Source organism: Amblyraja radiata, chromosome 25 (genome assembly GCF_010909765.2).
Source record: "Amblyraja radiata isolate CabotCenter1 chromosome 25, sAmbRad1.1.pri, whole genome shotgun sequence".
Lineage (NCBI taxonomy): Eukaryota > Metazoa > Chordata > Chondrichthyes > Rajiformes > Rajidae > Amblyraja > Amblyraja radiata.
The window spans coordinates 37,870,776-37,886,708 of NC_045980.1; the positions used below are offsets into that span (position 1 = coordinate 37,870,776).

General features: G+C 42.3%; 1 protein-coding gene across 2 annotated transcripts in view; it reads left to right on the forward strand.

Moving 5' to 3' along the window:
- The window catches only part of chfr (checkpoint with forkhead and ring finger domains), a 30,197-nt gene extending 17,566 nt beyond the window's left edge, over positions 1–12,631 (forward strand). For both annotated transcript variants that reach the window (XM_033043941.1, XM_033043942.1), the window contains 8 exons: positions 410–561; positions 2,936–3,055; positions 4,675–4,758; positions 6,452–6,522; positions 7,070–7,157; positions 9,340–9,447; positions 10,680–10,752; positions 12,260–12,631. In XM_033043941.1, coding sequence (XP_032899832.1) covers positions 410–561; positions 2,936–3,055; positions 4,675–4,758; positions 6,452–6,522; positions 7,070–7,157; positions 9,340–9,447; positions 10,680–10,752; positions 12,260–12,302 — 739 coding nt within the window. In that variant the 3' untranslated portion in view covers positions 12,303–12,631. The remainder of the gene's footprint in view (positions 1–409; positions 562–2,935; positions 3,056–4,674; positions 4,759–6,451; positions 6,523–7,069; positions 7,158–9,339; positions 9,448–10,679; positions 10,753–12,259) is intronic.
- Positions 12,632–15,933: the final 3,302 nt, after the last annotated feature.

Here is a 15,933-nt window from a genome sequence, read left to right on the forward strand (position 1 = left end):
CCCGCCATTCCGGGAACTAACCTGGTGAACCTACACTGCACACGCTCAATAGCAAGAATAGTAAGATTTGTTTAATTTTGCATCAGGTTCGACACGGGTATTGTTGACCGGAGATTCTGTTTCAGTGCTGTACTGTTCAATGTTCTATGTAGTGTTGCGCAGGTTTGCTGTGTGCAGTTGTGAATCAATCCATCTTGAGGAATTACAAACAAAATTGAATATTGTGTAATGGTCAACAAACTTCAATTCCTTTTCTTATCGAAGGATTGTTATATAATGTGCCTTTTAAAAAAAAAAGAAAAGTAGTTTCTTTGTACCACATTGCATTACACATATTTCAGTGTAGGATTAAAATGGTTTAGGGCAAATTCCCTTCCTGTCTCACTTTGGATTCTGTATCCATTTGCAGTCAGCCGTATATTGTATGCCGCCAGTGTCCTGGATACAGGGCCGAGAACAATCAGACTACTTTCTTGCAAGGTCAACACAGTGGAACCTGCGAACTGCCGGCTTTCAGACCAACTGGTGATGCCCCCTCAACGTCTACCAGCTCTCCTGTCAGTAAGTCACCAGGAACCAGAATGACCATGGTGCTATCCTAATTTTATTAATTAACTTAAAATTGAGATCTTGCTTAATTTAACAATCAATGTTTTCTTAAACACTGAGGTTTGGGTAGGCAGCATTTTTCTTTGCACTCATGTATCTTCAATGGATTCACTTTGGTCAATGGGATTGAAGATTGTACTCCAATGTACGATAGAACTTCATTTATCCCAGAAGGGAAATTGATCTGCCAACAGTCATGAAAACACAAAATACATGAAACATGAGATTAAAGTGACGAATGAAAAGGATTGGGGGATGTGCAAAAATTGGGGGGTGGGGGGGAGGTGGTCTCAGTCTACCCCACGACAGAAGGGGGAGGAGTTGTACAGTTTGATACAATACAATACCGTTTATTGTCATTTGAACCTAAGTTCAAACGCAATTTCGTTTCTGCAGTCATACGAACAAGGAAAAGAACAAGACACACAATTAACACAATTTACACAGACATCCATCACAGTGAATCTCCAAACACCTTCTCACTGATGGAAGGCAAAGTCTTGCCTCTCCCCTGTTCTTTATTCTTTTCCCGATGTTGAAGCCCCCGGCGGGCGATGGTAAGTCCCGCGGCCATTAAAGCCGCGCCGGGCGATGTAAGGCCCCACCCCTGTTAAGGCCCCTTTAACAGTGTTAATGTGATTGTTAGCGCATCTGCCGCTGTTTGTGGTAAATGATTAATTGCTACTGTATCTCCAGCCCAATACTAATGAAGTCTCAGTAGAAACTATCAAAATCAAGATGAGATATCAGACATGAATGTTGACAACTTGAATGAGCCCATCCACCCTGTTTACAGTCTGAGCTGACTGACTTCATCCTTTTAAGAGTGAAATGCTATCTCTATACACCCTTGCCATTTGTGATAAAGCAGCCATTCTGATATCCCTTTGATGAACTTACTATTCAACATTATAACATTTAGTAATCACTTGCATTTATATTCATCATCGGCATATCACTGCTTCTGTGAAAGCAACCTCTCACTGGTAATTGTTTCAACTCCATTAATAATTTTACGTACTATTATAGTTGTGAACGTGATGGACATTAAGGGCTGCGTACTGGAATGATGATCTGATTTATAACCCACTTAATATATAATTAACCAATAATGCTATTTCATTTTGTTCTATTTGAATGAACTATGTGAACTATCCAAGCAGCTAATTAGTTTTTTTGTTATATAGTTATGAATAATCTGTTGTACTGAAATGAGAGATCAGTTTAATATCGAAAATACCAAACTGTTGTCCACTTCAGCAAGATCCCGCATGGTAGGTTAGTCCGGAAGGTTAGATTGTATGGGATCCAATGTGAGCTGGCCAACTGGATTCAAAACTGATGTAAAGGATCAGTGGTGGTAGTGGAGGGTTGTTTTATTTCCATTGGTGTACCGCAGGGATCTGTGCTGGGACAACTGTTCATCATCTAAATCATTGTGAGAGGTGACCATGTAGTTAATGTGGTTTGTAAATTTGTGAATGACATCAAAATTGTTGGTATACTGGACAGTGAGGAAGGCTGTCTAAATCTACAAAAGGACCTGGACCAACTGGGGAAGTGGGCCAAGGAATGGCAAATGGAATTTATCTGTGCAAATGTGAGGTGATCCATTTTGGTAAGCTGATTCAGGGCAGGACTCGCACAGTGAATGATAAGACCCTGCAGAGTCATAGAGCTGAGATACCCAGGTCCATAGTTCCCTGAAAGTGTCGCCACAGGTGGATGGTGGGTGGTGAAGAGGGTGTTCTGCACGCTTGCTTTCATCGGTAAACGCATTGAGTACAGGAGTTGAGATGTCATGCTACAGCTGTACAAGATATTGGTGAGACCACATTTGGAATAATGTGTACAGCTCTGGTCACTCTGCTATCAGAAAGATGGCGTTCAGCTGGAAAGGTTGCAGAAAAGAAGCTGCCAGAGTAGGTACAATAGTGCTTTTAAAGTGCTTTGAGTCTAAAGAAGGGTTTTGGCCCGAAACGTTGCCTAATTCCCTCGCTCCATAGATGCTGCTGCACCCGCTGAGTTTCTCCAGCACTTTTGTCTACCAGTGCTTTTAAAAAGATATTTAGACATGTACATGGATAAGGAAGGTTTAGAGAAATGTGGGCCAAGCTCAGGCAAATAGGGCTGACAGTTTATAAAACTTGGCCATTATGGACGAGTTGGGCCGAAGGGTCTTTTTATGTGATGTATGACTTTGAGTTTGTATGTTCAATATTTAACAGACAAAACAATAATTCGTGCTTAGAAATTGCGTTTTCTGGTCTTGGTGTATGTCCAAACATTCTAACCATCTCCATTGTTTCTGGTTGTTTTTGAGCAGCTGTCCAAGAGTACACCTGCCCTGGTCGGGGCCCTCATATCATTTGCACTTGCTGTTTCCAACCGATGCCTGACCGGAGAGCAGAACGTGAACCGAATGCAACCATTACACCTCAACAATGTACGTGGCCAGGCCGCAGCTTCATCCGTTCTTGCTCTCAGCGTCTTGTATCATCCCGTTTTACTGCATCTTTTTCGTTCACTCAAATGGAAGAGGGAATTGAGGGGGGGGGGTATGGCTAACAACGCATGAAGTTGTTAGTCATACAGCACAATAACAGACATTGACCCATTGAGTCTGCACTGACTTTAAAGTACCCATCTATTGAAATCCTACACTAATCCTCCATTCCTTATTATTACATTACTATCTCCTTACCCCCAAATGTACCTACACCAGGGTTAATTAACAGTAGTCCAATTAACCTACCGACTCGCACATCTTTGGGAGATCGGGGTGGTATGGTGGCGCTGCGGTAGGGTTGCTGTTTTACAGCACTAGAGACCCGGGATCAATCCTGACTGTGGGTATTGTCTGAATGGAGTCTGTGTTCTCCATGTGACCACGTGGGTTTTTTTCCGGGGGTTCCAAAGATCATTCAAAGATGTACAGGTTTGAAGGTCAACTGTAAACTGTCCGTAATGTGTAGGATAGTGGTAGTGTTCAGGGTGATCGCTTGTTGGCACAGACTCGATGGCCTCCCTGTATCTCAAAAGTCTAAGGAACATCCAGGGAAATGGGTGCAGTGAGAATCTATAAAAGGACCTGAGGGGTAATTTCCACACAACAGATGGGGTAATGGAACTAGCTGCCAGCTAAATTAATTTTATTTAATTTAGAGACTTCTTTGAAACCAGAGCACCCAGAGGAAACCTATGTGGTCACAGGGGAGAACATTCAAACTCCACACAGACAGCACCCGGGGTCAGGATCAAACACAGGTCTCTAGTGCTGTGAGGAAGCTGCTCCACCAGGAATAGAAGCGGTTACAATTACGACATTTAAAGGATACTTAGACGGATACATGGATAGAAAAGTTTGGAGGGATATGGGCCAAGTGAATGCACGTGGGACTAGCTACGTTAGGCAAATCAGTCCGTGTGGATGTGGAAGATTCTATGACTATGGACATGATACAATCATGTCAATCCTTCTCTTCAAAATCAAAAATGCAAATCTACAGTAAACCCTCGCAATAACGGGCCTCTCTGTAGTGGGTTTCGGATATAGTGGGCAGAGGCTCCCCTTGCATCGATCCCCACTTCCACTAGTTACCCAACGAGCTGGAGCTGCGCGGCGGGAGCTTCCGTTTGGGGGAGGGGAGAGAATGAGCAGCATGAAGGCGGGCGGGAGTATCGCACCCACTCTGTGGCTCCCTGGCCTGTGAATTCCCCCTGGTTTAACCCCCTGCCCCCACCCTGCCAATGCAGTGATTCTTCCCTCCCGGCCTTTCACTTTATCCCCTTCACTCGGATAAGGTGGACGATGAACAATAACGGACATTTCTTATTTCCCACCCATGGTCTGTCATTGCAAGGGTTTACTGCATGCTAAAAGATAATGTTGGGTAATATTTGTGCTTGAAGCATTGCTTGAAGACATTGAAAGCAAAAGGAGGCTTGGCTCCACATGGCCTCATCTTTTGCTAAGCCAGTGCTCTCTTTAGTCCTTTTACATTATGACCAAGTCGTCCAGTTGACGGATAGAAACAAAGTCGTTTTCACTTTCCTCTCTTGCAGGCACAATTTGTTTGCGGCCTTTCTGCCACATGTACTGGGGTTGTTCGCGAGTCGGATGCTCGGGATGCCTGGCAAGATTTTGTGGTAGAAAAAACATTTTCTGTTGAACATTTTTCTGCTTAAAGCTTCCTGCGATTAAAATCAAATCGGCTAAATATTCCGTTCGTAATTTCACACGGTCACTAATTAGTAAGTTCTAGTTGGCAAATGAATCCATACATGCATGCAGCAAGATGTAGACAACATTTCAGGTACAGACTCAGCATCAGGACACATGTGCCGTGCTGACTGTACTGATACTGAACCCTCCCTCAGTACCGACCCACGATATCCAATAATAGTGTAATCAACAGGACACCACCAGAATTTAAATACTCTGGCTCCGTCAGCAGGTCAGAGACGGGATCCAGCAGAGCCAAAGCCTTTCCACCATCAGTGGGACAAATCGGGTGTACGATGAAATACTCTCCACTTTTACTGGATGAATGCAACTCTAACGACCCCAGTAGCTTTGCCCCAACCAGGTCAAAGCAGCCCACCTGATTGGTGCCCCATCCACTACCATAAATGTTCATTTTCTTCATGCCTGACACAGTGTGTGCCATCTACAAAATGCACCACCTATGCACACAATAGGTGCAGGAGCAGGCCTTTCGGCCCTTCAAGCCAGCACCGTCATTCAATGTGATCATGGCTGATCATCCATAATCAGTACCCCGTTCCTGCCTTCTCCCTGACTCCGCTATCTTTAAGAGCCCTATCTAGTTCTCTCTTGAAAGTATCCAGAGAACCGGCCTCCACCAACCTCTGAGGCAGAGAATTCCACAGACTCACAACTCTGTGTGGGAAAAGTGTTTCCTCGTCTCTGACACCTGGCAGTGTCTCCCTAACCTGTGACCTCTACCACCATAAAAGACAATAGACTCATGGAACCTTCGCCACCTGTAGGCTGGAGAAGACACCGAGTGTTGGAGTAGCTCAGTGGGTCAGGCAGCATCTCTGGAGAACATGGATATCCTTTGTCAGGCTGACTGTAGGCTCCTGTCCCAGTTGTCCGAACTTAAGACTATTTTGCTTTCCTTCATTGTTACTGAGTCTAATCCTTAACCAATGTTACTGTGGGAATATCTTCATGAGGAGGACTGCAGTGGTTTAAGAAGTTGGGTCACCACCTTCTCAAGGGCAGTGAAGGATGGGCAGTACACGTGATCCCCAGGTTTTGAACAATAATATAAAACAATGTTTTGATTCTTGTACACCTTTCTGTTGTGACTGTCGAAATCTGGAATTCTACATTGTCATGTGCACCTTCTCATTGTAACTGTTAAAAAAACAGTGTTTTCCACCTCAGAAATTTCAGTTCATCCTTGTGCCACAGTTTAAGAATAAGGGGTCGGCCATTTAGGACTGAGACGAGGAAAAACCTTTTCATCCAGAGAGTTGTGAATCTGTGGAATTCTCTGCCACAGAATGCAATGGAGGCCAATTCACTGGATGCTTTCAAGAGAGTGTTAGGTATAGCTCTTAGGGCTAATGGAATCAAAGGATTTGGGGATAAAGCAGGAACGGGGTACTGATTTTGGATGACCAGCCATGATCATATTGGATGGCGATGCTGGCTCGAATGGCCTACTCCTGCACCTATTTTCCATGTTTCTATTCCCTGTAACACTGCTAAGTTCAGAGATCTGATGAAGGGCTGCTCATACCTACTCCTGTTCTTTTTCTTTCTGAGCTTTCGGAGATGGTTCTAATCAATCATGTAATTTTTTGACAGATGTAAATTTTGGAGAAAAGTGTTTGGATGGAATATTTAACAACAACACATTTGAATCTGATATCCTGAAGGTAACGTTTCTGTGTGTCTTCCCTTGGCTTTAAAAACATTCTTTAACCTTCAATCAGATAAGAATTTTTTAAATGCTGATGGAAAAATTGGCCTCCCATCTGTTTGTGTTTACCCAGTAAACCATTAGACCTGTTGCTGACATTATATGCTTCTTCCCACAAGCAATAAAAATGGTTAACGGACTGTGTCCCCTCCCCGTACACATACACCCCCACATCTAACCTCGCCCAAACTTTGACAGCTAGACACCTGTCAAGGTAAAGTCACTGTTTGGTTTGAATGTCTGTTTTTAGTTCAATTTTATGTCTATTTTAGATATGATAATTTTAAAGTTGTATGTATTAATTCTGTTTTTATTAATTGCACTGACAAAAACTGATGAGAAACAAATTTTCATTTCTTCTGTGTATGTAAGTACTCGGTGAAATGACAATAAAGTTAATACTGAATACTGAATTATAAGCAGAACAAAGAGTTGAACAGGATGTTAGACCCTCTTGTATATAATCATTGTTTGACTTATCTTTTGTGGTTAATATTGTTTAGAATTACCTTGCATCCAGAGGCCTTACTTGGAAGGAGATGCTGCAGGAAAGTCTTCTAGCTCTTCAGAGAGGAACATTTGTTCTGACAGGTATTGAAATATTAAAGACATGTAAAAATTATCTATGCACTCTGTTTATTAAAAAAAAAAACAATAAAGAAGTACTTCAAATGTACTCGCTGTGTAATGTGGAAAAGGCACAAAGTCATCGCAGGTATCAATGAGATAATAGATAAAGCTTTTTAATGTTGAGTGAGGGATAAATATCAGAATACAAAGAATACCTATTGTGGCATATTTTAAATGCACCCAAAAGCACAGGCTTCGTTTAACATATCATTTAAAAGAAAGTCCTTTAGTGCTGCACTGAAGTGTTAACCTGGATTTTACAACCAAATCTCAGGCGTGCAATTTTAACCTTCTAAAAATACAAACTGCACAGTTTTCTACAAGTGATTGCTGGAAAATGTTTAAGTAGATGAAAGGGAGCAGGAGTGGAGGGGACTTGGACTGCAAGGCGCACTCAGTATGATAGTGACTGAACTTTTACCCCGGTACGCATGTCCATCCTACCCCTTGAGTGCACTCAATGAATATGTCCTCTTAGATCATGAGAGCCAACAATACAGGCACTCAAAACAGTTTCTACCTGTCTTTATGCTAAATGGCGAAATTCATACCTTGACACAAAATAATTTCACCATGGAAATTGTTATCAATTTGCTTATCAAATGTAAAATCTTATTCTTACTTTTTGTGCATTATTATCTTATTCTTACTTTTGGGTACTGATTGTGGATGATCAGCCATGATCACATTGAATGGCGGTACTGGCTCGAAGAGCCGAATGGCCTACTCCTGCGTCTATTGTCTATTTCCGGAGAATATTTGCTCGTTTTAGTTTCTTAACTGAACAGTTCTCCCATCCCAAGAATCAACCTGGTGAATTTTTACCATACCTTTTCAGGGCATATAGTTTCTTCCTTGATCAAGGTGACCAGGACTGTACAGGGTATTCCAGGTGTACTCTCTCCAGAGCCCTGTTTTCTTGAATCCATAACTCCTCTTTAACCAGCACCCCTTGTCGTAAAGGCCAACATCTCCTTTATCTCCCGAATTGCTGGCATCACCTGCAAGTTAATTTTGTGGCTTGTGTACAACGATTTTCAAATGCTTCTGTGTATAAACAGCAATTCTTACCCTCAAATTTCCAGCTTATCCACGGTTCTGACCAAAGTGGACAATTTTACCCCCCCACCCCGCAAACTGCATAAAGCCTTATCTGTCACTTTCATCATTGTTTAACCTGTCTAAATTTCCTTGCATATTTCAAGGTTCACAGTCCCACCTAACTTTGTATTTTCAGCAAACTTGATTATGTTACATATGGTCGTCACGATTCAGTTATTGACCTTTGTTGCGCTGTACTTAAAGCACCCCGGGATTGTGACAATGTCTCTTTTATTCTTTGTCTTCTATCCACGCCTAATCACCTTCCTCAAGACCTTATTGCCATGTTGTAATAGATTCTGGTTTTGTTTAATGTAGAGAAACAGCACGGAAACAGGCCCTTCAGCCCATCAGTCCATGCTGACTAATGATCCCGCACATTAACACTATCCTAAACACACTACGGACAATTTACAATTATACCAATTAACCCACAAACCTGTACGTCTTTGGAGTATGAGAGGTAACCGGAGCATCTGGAGAAACCCATGCAGGTCACGGGGAGAATGTACAAACTCCATACAAACAGCACCCGTAGTCAGGATTGAACCCGGGTCTCTGGCGCTGTGAGGCAGCAACTCTACCACTGCGCCACCGTGCCGCACCTTTTTCCAGTTACAGACTAATTTGCCAATAATTCTGCTATAATTTGCTAATTTCTTGAATAGTCCGTTCTGGAATTAAGAAAATCCCTAAACAGTGAATCCACGATCTTTTCAGCCTCTATCAAAACCTAGAGATATAGGCCATTAGGTCCAAGGGATTTGCTGGTTTCTTAATCCCATTAATTTTTCCGGTGCCCTTAAGTAATGTTAATTACTTAATCCACTTGATATTAGAATGGATATTGCCCAATGAATTTGTAATGGTCCTTTTCAGTGCTGGCTTTATTATACATAGGCGGTAATAATTATTTCAGCTGAAAGAGAGAGTGGCCATGTGGAAACTTTGAGTTAGAAACATGCCTGCCTATGTTTGACATTTTCCAAAGTAATGTGCAGTTTACTTGTGTCAATTATATTTTTTGTGTTTTATAAAACAGATTATAATGTTTCAACAAACACTGTCCTCTGTTACTGCTGTGGGTTACATAACTTCCGTGAGCTGACATATCAATACAGGCAGAACATTCCTAAGGAGGAACTTCCAGGTTGGTTTAATTTAATCACAATTCACTGAATTAAGAAATTCACTTCACAGGAAAAAAAGACAAAATGCTGAAGTAACTCATAGAAACATAGAAATTAGGTGCAGGAGTAGGCCATTCGGCCCTTCGAGCCTGCACCGCCATTCAATATGATCATGGCTGATCATCCAACTCAGTATCCCGTACCTGCCTTCTCTCCATACCCTCTGATCCCCTTAGCCACAAGGGCCACATCTAACTCCCTCTTAAATATAGCCAATGAACTGGCCTCAACTACCCTCTGTGGCAGAGAGTTCCAGAGATTCACCACTCTCTGTGTGAAAAAAGTTTTTCTCATCTCGGTTTTAAAGGATTTCCCCCTTATCCTTAAGCTGTGACCCCTTGTCCTGGACTTCCCCAACATCGGAAACAATCTTCCTGCATCTAGCCTGTCCAACCCCTTAAGAATTTTGTAAGTTTCTATAAGATCCCCTCTCAATCTCCTAAATTCTAGAGAGTATAAACCAAGTCTATCCAGTCTTTCTTCATAAGACAGTCCTGACATCCCAGGAATCAGTCTGGTGAACCTTCTCTGCACTCCCTCTATGGCAATAATGTCCTTCCTCAGATTTGGAGACCAAAACTGTACGCAGGGTTTTGCCCTGCGTACAGTGGGTCAGTGTCAGTGGGTCAGGGAGCATCTCTGGAGAACAATGTTAGGTGATGTTTCAGGTCCGGACCCTTCTTCAGTTCCTTGTGTCTTCACTTGTCTTTAGTTTATTTAATTTGGAGATAAAGCATGGAAACAGGCCCTTCGTCCCAGTGAGACAATGTTGGCCATTGATCAATTGTTACACTAGTTCTTTGCTATCCCACTTTCTCATCCACTCCGTACACACTGGGGGGAATATACAGCAACCAATTCATCTACAAACCCACATGTCTTTGGGATGTGGGTGGAAACCTGACCCCCGGAGGAAACCCATGTGATCACGGGGAGAACATACAAGCTCCACAAACAGCACCAGAGGTCAGGATCAAACCCTGGTCTCTGGCACTGAGAAACAGCAGCACTACCAGCTGTGTGACTCTGCCGTCCCTTTTATGCCATTTTTCTTATTTTTTTAAAATACACTACCATCTGTGCACAGATTTTCAACAAGAATCCAGCATGCATCTGCTGTACTGTAGACTTCAGAACAATCCCATTAAGTTGGTTGATTTTTAGGTTAATTTATAATTACTTAATCTTACAGGATCTGTAACTGCACGCCCAGATTGTTACTGGGGTCGAAACTGTCGAACACAGGTTAAAGCACATCATGCTATGTGAGTACAGAGGTTAATTAATTCATTGCTTACATTGGGAATCCTTTGAACGCATTGCCTGCCACTTTCCAGTTCGCCTTAACGCTTGGCATGCATTCAGTGCAATTTGCTACTGTTACTTAGTAATTTGAATAATAAAGGCTACAATCTGAAGGGCTTTGCCATAGCGAGTTAGAGGGTATATTTTACAAGGGGATATTGTGCTGCCCTTCAGTATATTAAACCTTAGCAAGAGGGTTGGAAGTTGTGATAACACTTATAGACATAAAGGAACTGATTTGTGAAACCACAGATAAATAGGTTTTACGACGTCCTTCTAAGGCTGTTGCTTTTTTTCCTGAACTTATAGACCTGGTGCAAGAAATAGTCTAAAATGGGTTCATTGTGTGACTGAGGGACTTTCCAAAAATGTTGTTGCAGTAAAACTGCTGGTTAGTGTGGATCTGATCTAGAAGTCAGGGTTAATTGGCTTCCTTACTGTTTGAAATTGGCATCTGATTAAATCTCAGTTCCTCCATTTGTAAATCAAGATGTTTTTAATATTTTTGAAAGACTTGGTTTGTGCATGATTTATTTTTTAACTCCTAATTTTCCAAATCAAATCTCTCATGTACCCAGCGTGTTGGAGGAACTTGGCAGACCAGGCAGCAGCTAAGGAGGGAAATTAATGGGTGACGTTTTGGGGTTGGGACCCATCTCCAGTTTCTGAAGAAGGATCACGACCCGAAGCATGGTCTGTCCTTTCCATCCATTAATGCTACGTGATCCATTGAGTTTCTCAGCGCTTTTATCTGTTCCATTCCAACATCTGCAGGTTGTTATGTCTCTCCGATGGTTCTTGATTAGTAAAGGCATCAAAGACAGAGAAGGCAGGAGAATGGGGAGAGGGAAAAATAAATCAGCCATGATCGAATGGCGAGCGGACTTGATGGGCTGAATGGCCTAATTCTGCTCCTTTGTCTTATGGACATAAATGTCCCTTGTCCCCAGTGCTTTCAGCTGCCTGTGTTCTAAACTCTAATTGCCTCATGACCACTTAAACCTCCTTGTTTAAGAAGGGACTGCGGATGCAGGTAGACAAAATTGAAGGTAGACAAAAATGCTGAGAAACTCAGCGGATGAGGCAGCATCTATGGAGCGAAGGAATAGGTGATGTTTTCGGGTCGAGACCCTTCTTCAAAAATAAACCTCCTCTTTCTTTTTGCATCTTCAACAGTACTCCTCAACCCCTGCTTCCTTCGCCACCGTGTTAGTCAATCAGTTTCTATGCTCTTCTAAACTTGCCACTCTGCTCTGGGGAAAGGTTATTGAGATATTTGCTTGGGATGCTACGGAATGTCACGCTCTGGATATTTGTGCCTTTCGGGAATGGCGTGCTTGCGTGGCATGTTTTTTTTTGTACAGATTGGACTTTTATAACCTGAATTGGTCATTTTAAAAGTGACATTTTAACATCAGCCGCCATTGTGATATGCAGCCACTTTACCCATGGAACCTTCTCTTCCAGGAAATTTAACCACATCTGTGAGCAAACCCGTTTCAAGCATTGAAGGTGTTCACCGTCAAAGCCATGACCCTCTTGGAGAGGAAGATTAAATGGACCTGAACTTTAATAATAGTCGCTAGAAATCCTTTTTTTACAAACATTTGAGTCCTCTGGGTCATTGTAAAATTTATAGCTAAAGGAGGGAAGTCAACCAGCCGACCAGCGGAGGAGGCTCATGTTTCTGCCGTGTGGTAGGAACCCAGTGCTTAAACATTTTTTAAAGTTCTATATTAAAAGTTCACGGCACACAATTTCAGACCAAGGCTTGCAAATGTTTACTGTCTACTACTGTAATATCATGTTTTCCACATAAAATTGATTCTTGTTTTGAAACTGCTGTGCAGTTCTTATTTATACTTGGAACTGAAGGTGCACCATCATTTAAAGTTCTTGCTTTTATTGAGCGGGTGTTTAGGAAAATTCAGTACATAATAGATAATACACTGAGAATGTATAAATTTGTGCTGTGTAAAACATTACTCGCATCCTCTTCCATTCATAGTTTCCAACCATGGGCACTTTCCTTCTCCGACTCATTGCTATACTTCCTTCCCTCTGGCCCTTTACCCAAGCCCTGCCTTTGGCAACTTCAGCCTGATAACTGGGGCTTCCTGCAAGTTCTCTCATTTTCACATTGTATCACCTCCACCTTTTTTATGGTTCTTGCTTTTGGCCACTTAACCCCTTCTCCCTTTGCCACAGCGAAGGAACCAAACATGATTTTGTTTTACATCAGAAGTCTTAATCAGACCTGCACTTTACTGGAATATTTGTTTAGTTGGGCAATGGTCCTCTAACAAACTCTCGATCTATTGCCTCAATGTTTAGATCATGAGACACAGTGATATGAAGCAAAACGCAAGTTTGTTAAATTTGCGTAAACGCATTGGATATCATTTCTGGGCCAATGTGCATTCTTCTTATCATTGGGAATGGGCTGAAAGGTGACACTTTCCTCTAAATTGCTCCACAATCAACTAATTACTTCAGAGTGAGGAGGCTATCATGTAAACAGACATGGGAAACGGCTGTGTGATGCATGACTAGGTGGTCAGTTTTAAAATAGCACCTTTGGGTGAAGAAATACTGACCTGTGTACCAGGAGATACCTTGAAATGATGGTATCTCCTCTAATGCAGGACATGACTTGAGGAATGGGATTGAATGTTAAATTCCAGTACGGAACCACTGTGTCACTGATAATCCTGCAACTCTATACAGAGCCGTTATCTATGGTCACAATGGATGTGATGTATACCTTTTTTGAGATTTGAATGAACTTGTCCTTGTGGCGAGGGCTGCCTGCTCATTTATGGATGTGGACAATAGTGCTGCAGATTGTTCGACACAGGCGACGACAGTACTTAGTTCCTGGCATCAAGTGACTGTGCCTTTTGGAGTTATTGTCCCTTTGGTGTTTCAGTACCAGGCTCCCGCCTAGCTCCAGTGTCAGCACTCAGCAACAGCAGACTGATTGATAATAATGCCTTGAACTCTGGAAAAACAACCCAGACAATTAAAGACATGCCACTGAGTGTCTTGGGATTTAAACCATGGTTCTTTTATTGCAACATTGACAATGCTTTATTGTGCGTGGCTCGAGGGGCTTTGGAACATCCTGAACTGGTGTAAGCTCGTGAATCCATTGGCCAGTTGCCTCGGGGCTGTTGTGTGCTGCCATCCATATTATCTTGCTCCATCACTGTTCATTTCACAAATACTTCACCATTTAAGAACAATTTATTTCTTAAGGAGACACACGGAACTGCAGATGCTGGTTTACAAAAAGAGACAAGAAATGCTGGAGTTACTTGGTGGGTCAGGCAGCATCTCTAGGGAACATCGATAGGTGACGTTTCGAGTCAGGACCCTTCTGGCGAAACGTGACCTATTCCTTTTCTGCGGAGATGCTGCCTGAGCTGCTGCGTTACTCCAACCTTTATTATGTAACTACTTACAACCAGCTTTGGTAATAGCATTTTATCCTATAAACATTTTTGAGGATTTTTGAAATAGTGTTAATTGACTTTTTAGTTGCTGCCTGGTCAGCTATAGTTTTTGCTCTCCACCCCTCAAAATATCTTTATGACAAAATAACTAGTTAGATCATTTTAGCATATTCTACCGAATTATCAGGTTTGGGTAGTTTTTAACTGAATGAAATAATAATTCATAATAAATTTTTTTAAATGCTTGGAGCATGTTCAAACATTGTTTAGAGCCGAGAGCTCTGTTTAAGTGAGGATTGTGGTTTAAATGGATGTTGCTTTCTGTTGATATGAAGTGGTCTGGAATTAGTATTTGGTGGCAAGCAATGCAACCTTGTAGTTTGCCCTCTCCTCACTACAGATGCTGCCCAACCCACTGAGTTTCACAAGCAGTTTGTTTTCCATTCTTCAATCTTTATGTGCCGAGGTACAGTGCAATTCATTATCACTATACATAAGCTTGCAGCTGCTACCTTTGTACCTTCATTGGAATCTGTGTACTAGAATCTGAGGGATGTTTATAGTCTGACTACTTAAGGGCCTGTCCCACGGGCGATATTTTTGGCAACAGCCTGAAAAGAGGTTGTTGGGGCATGACGCGCAGTGTCTCCCTGTCACCCCTGGATTTTGGAATGTTCAAAATCTTCAGGCGACATCTGGGTGTCTTATCATGTCGTGCGCCCTGTCACACGTACGCTGACGTGCGCTGTCTTGCGGGTGACGGCCAGTGACGCGGGTATATAGAGTGCTGACATATCCGTTAAGTTATTGGTCCTTAGATTTATTGTAGATAAGTTAATTTCCAATGTGATTATTATACTTTGGTGTAACCGTCTTGTGTTGTGAAGGCGGATGATGCGGAGTGTCGTAGCTTGATGTGACGGTGATGCGGAGTGTCGTGCAACTTGACGGTCTTTAGGGCGTCAGTCACTGACGTTCGCAGTCGCCGAAACAAATTGCAAAGTGGAACATGCCCTTAACAGCACACCATTGGTGTGTGGAAGCAAATGGAAATAATGGGGGAAAACCCACGCAGTCACAGGGAGAATTTACAAACTGCACGCACAACTGAAGGTCAGAGTGGAATACCAATTGCTGGAGCTGTAGACAGCTATTTCTCAGAGATAGATGTCCATTTTCCAGAGTGATTTAATCGTTCTACATAACAGTTCCCTCACAAATTAGCACAGGGAATACATTTTAAATTAAAATCTGAAATCGCAGAAGTACCAGCTAAAATCTTTTTCCACTTATCCAGTTAAACCTCTCATCTATTTCAACATGTTTAAGAAAGAACTGCAGATGCTGGAAATATCGAAGGGAGACAAAAAATACTGGAGAAACTCAGCGGGTGAGGCAGCATCTATGGAGCGGAGGAATAGGTGACGACCCGAAACGTCACCTATTCCTTCACTCCTTAGATGCTGCCTCACCCGCTGAGTTTCTCCAGCATTTTTGTCTGATATCTATTTCAACATAATGCTCCTTGAACAAAGGTGGTCTTTTTGTTGAATTTATATACATGGAGTAGTGTTTTTGGCTCTGGAGCTTTTTGAACTGGTAGGTGGGGGGTCTATAATTAGACTGACTTGTAAATGTGCAAGCTGCCAGGCGCTTAAGATTGCAATCTTCGAGTCCTTCATTGGC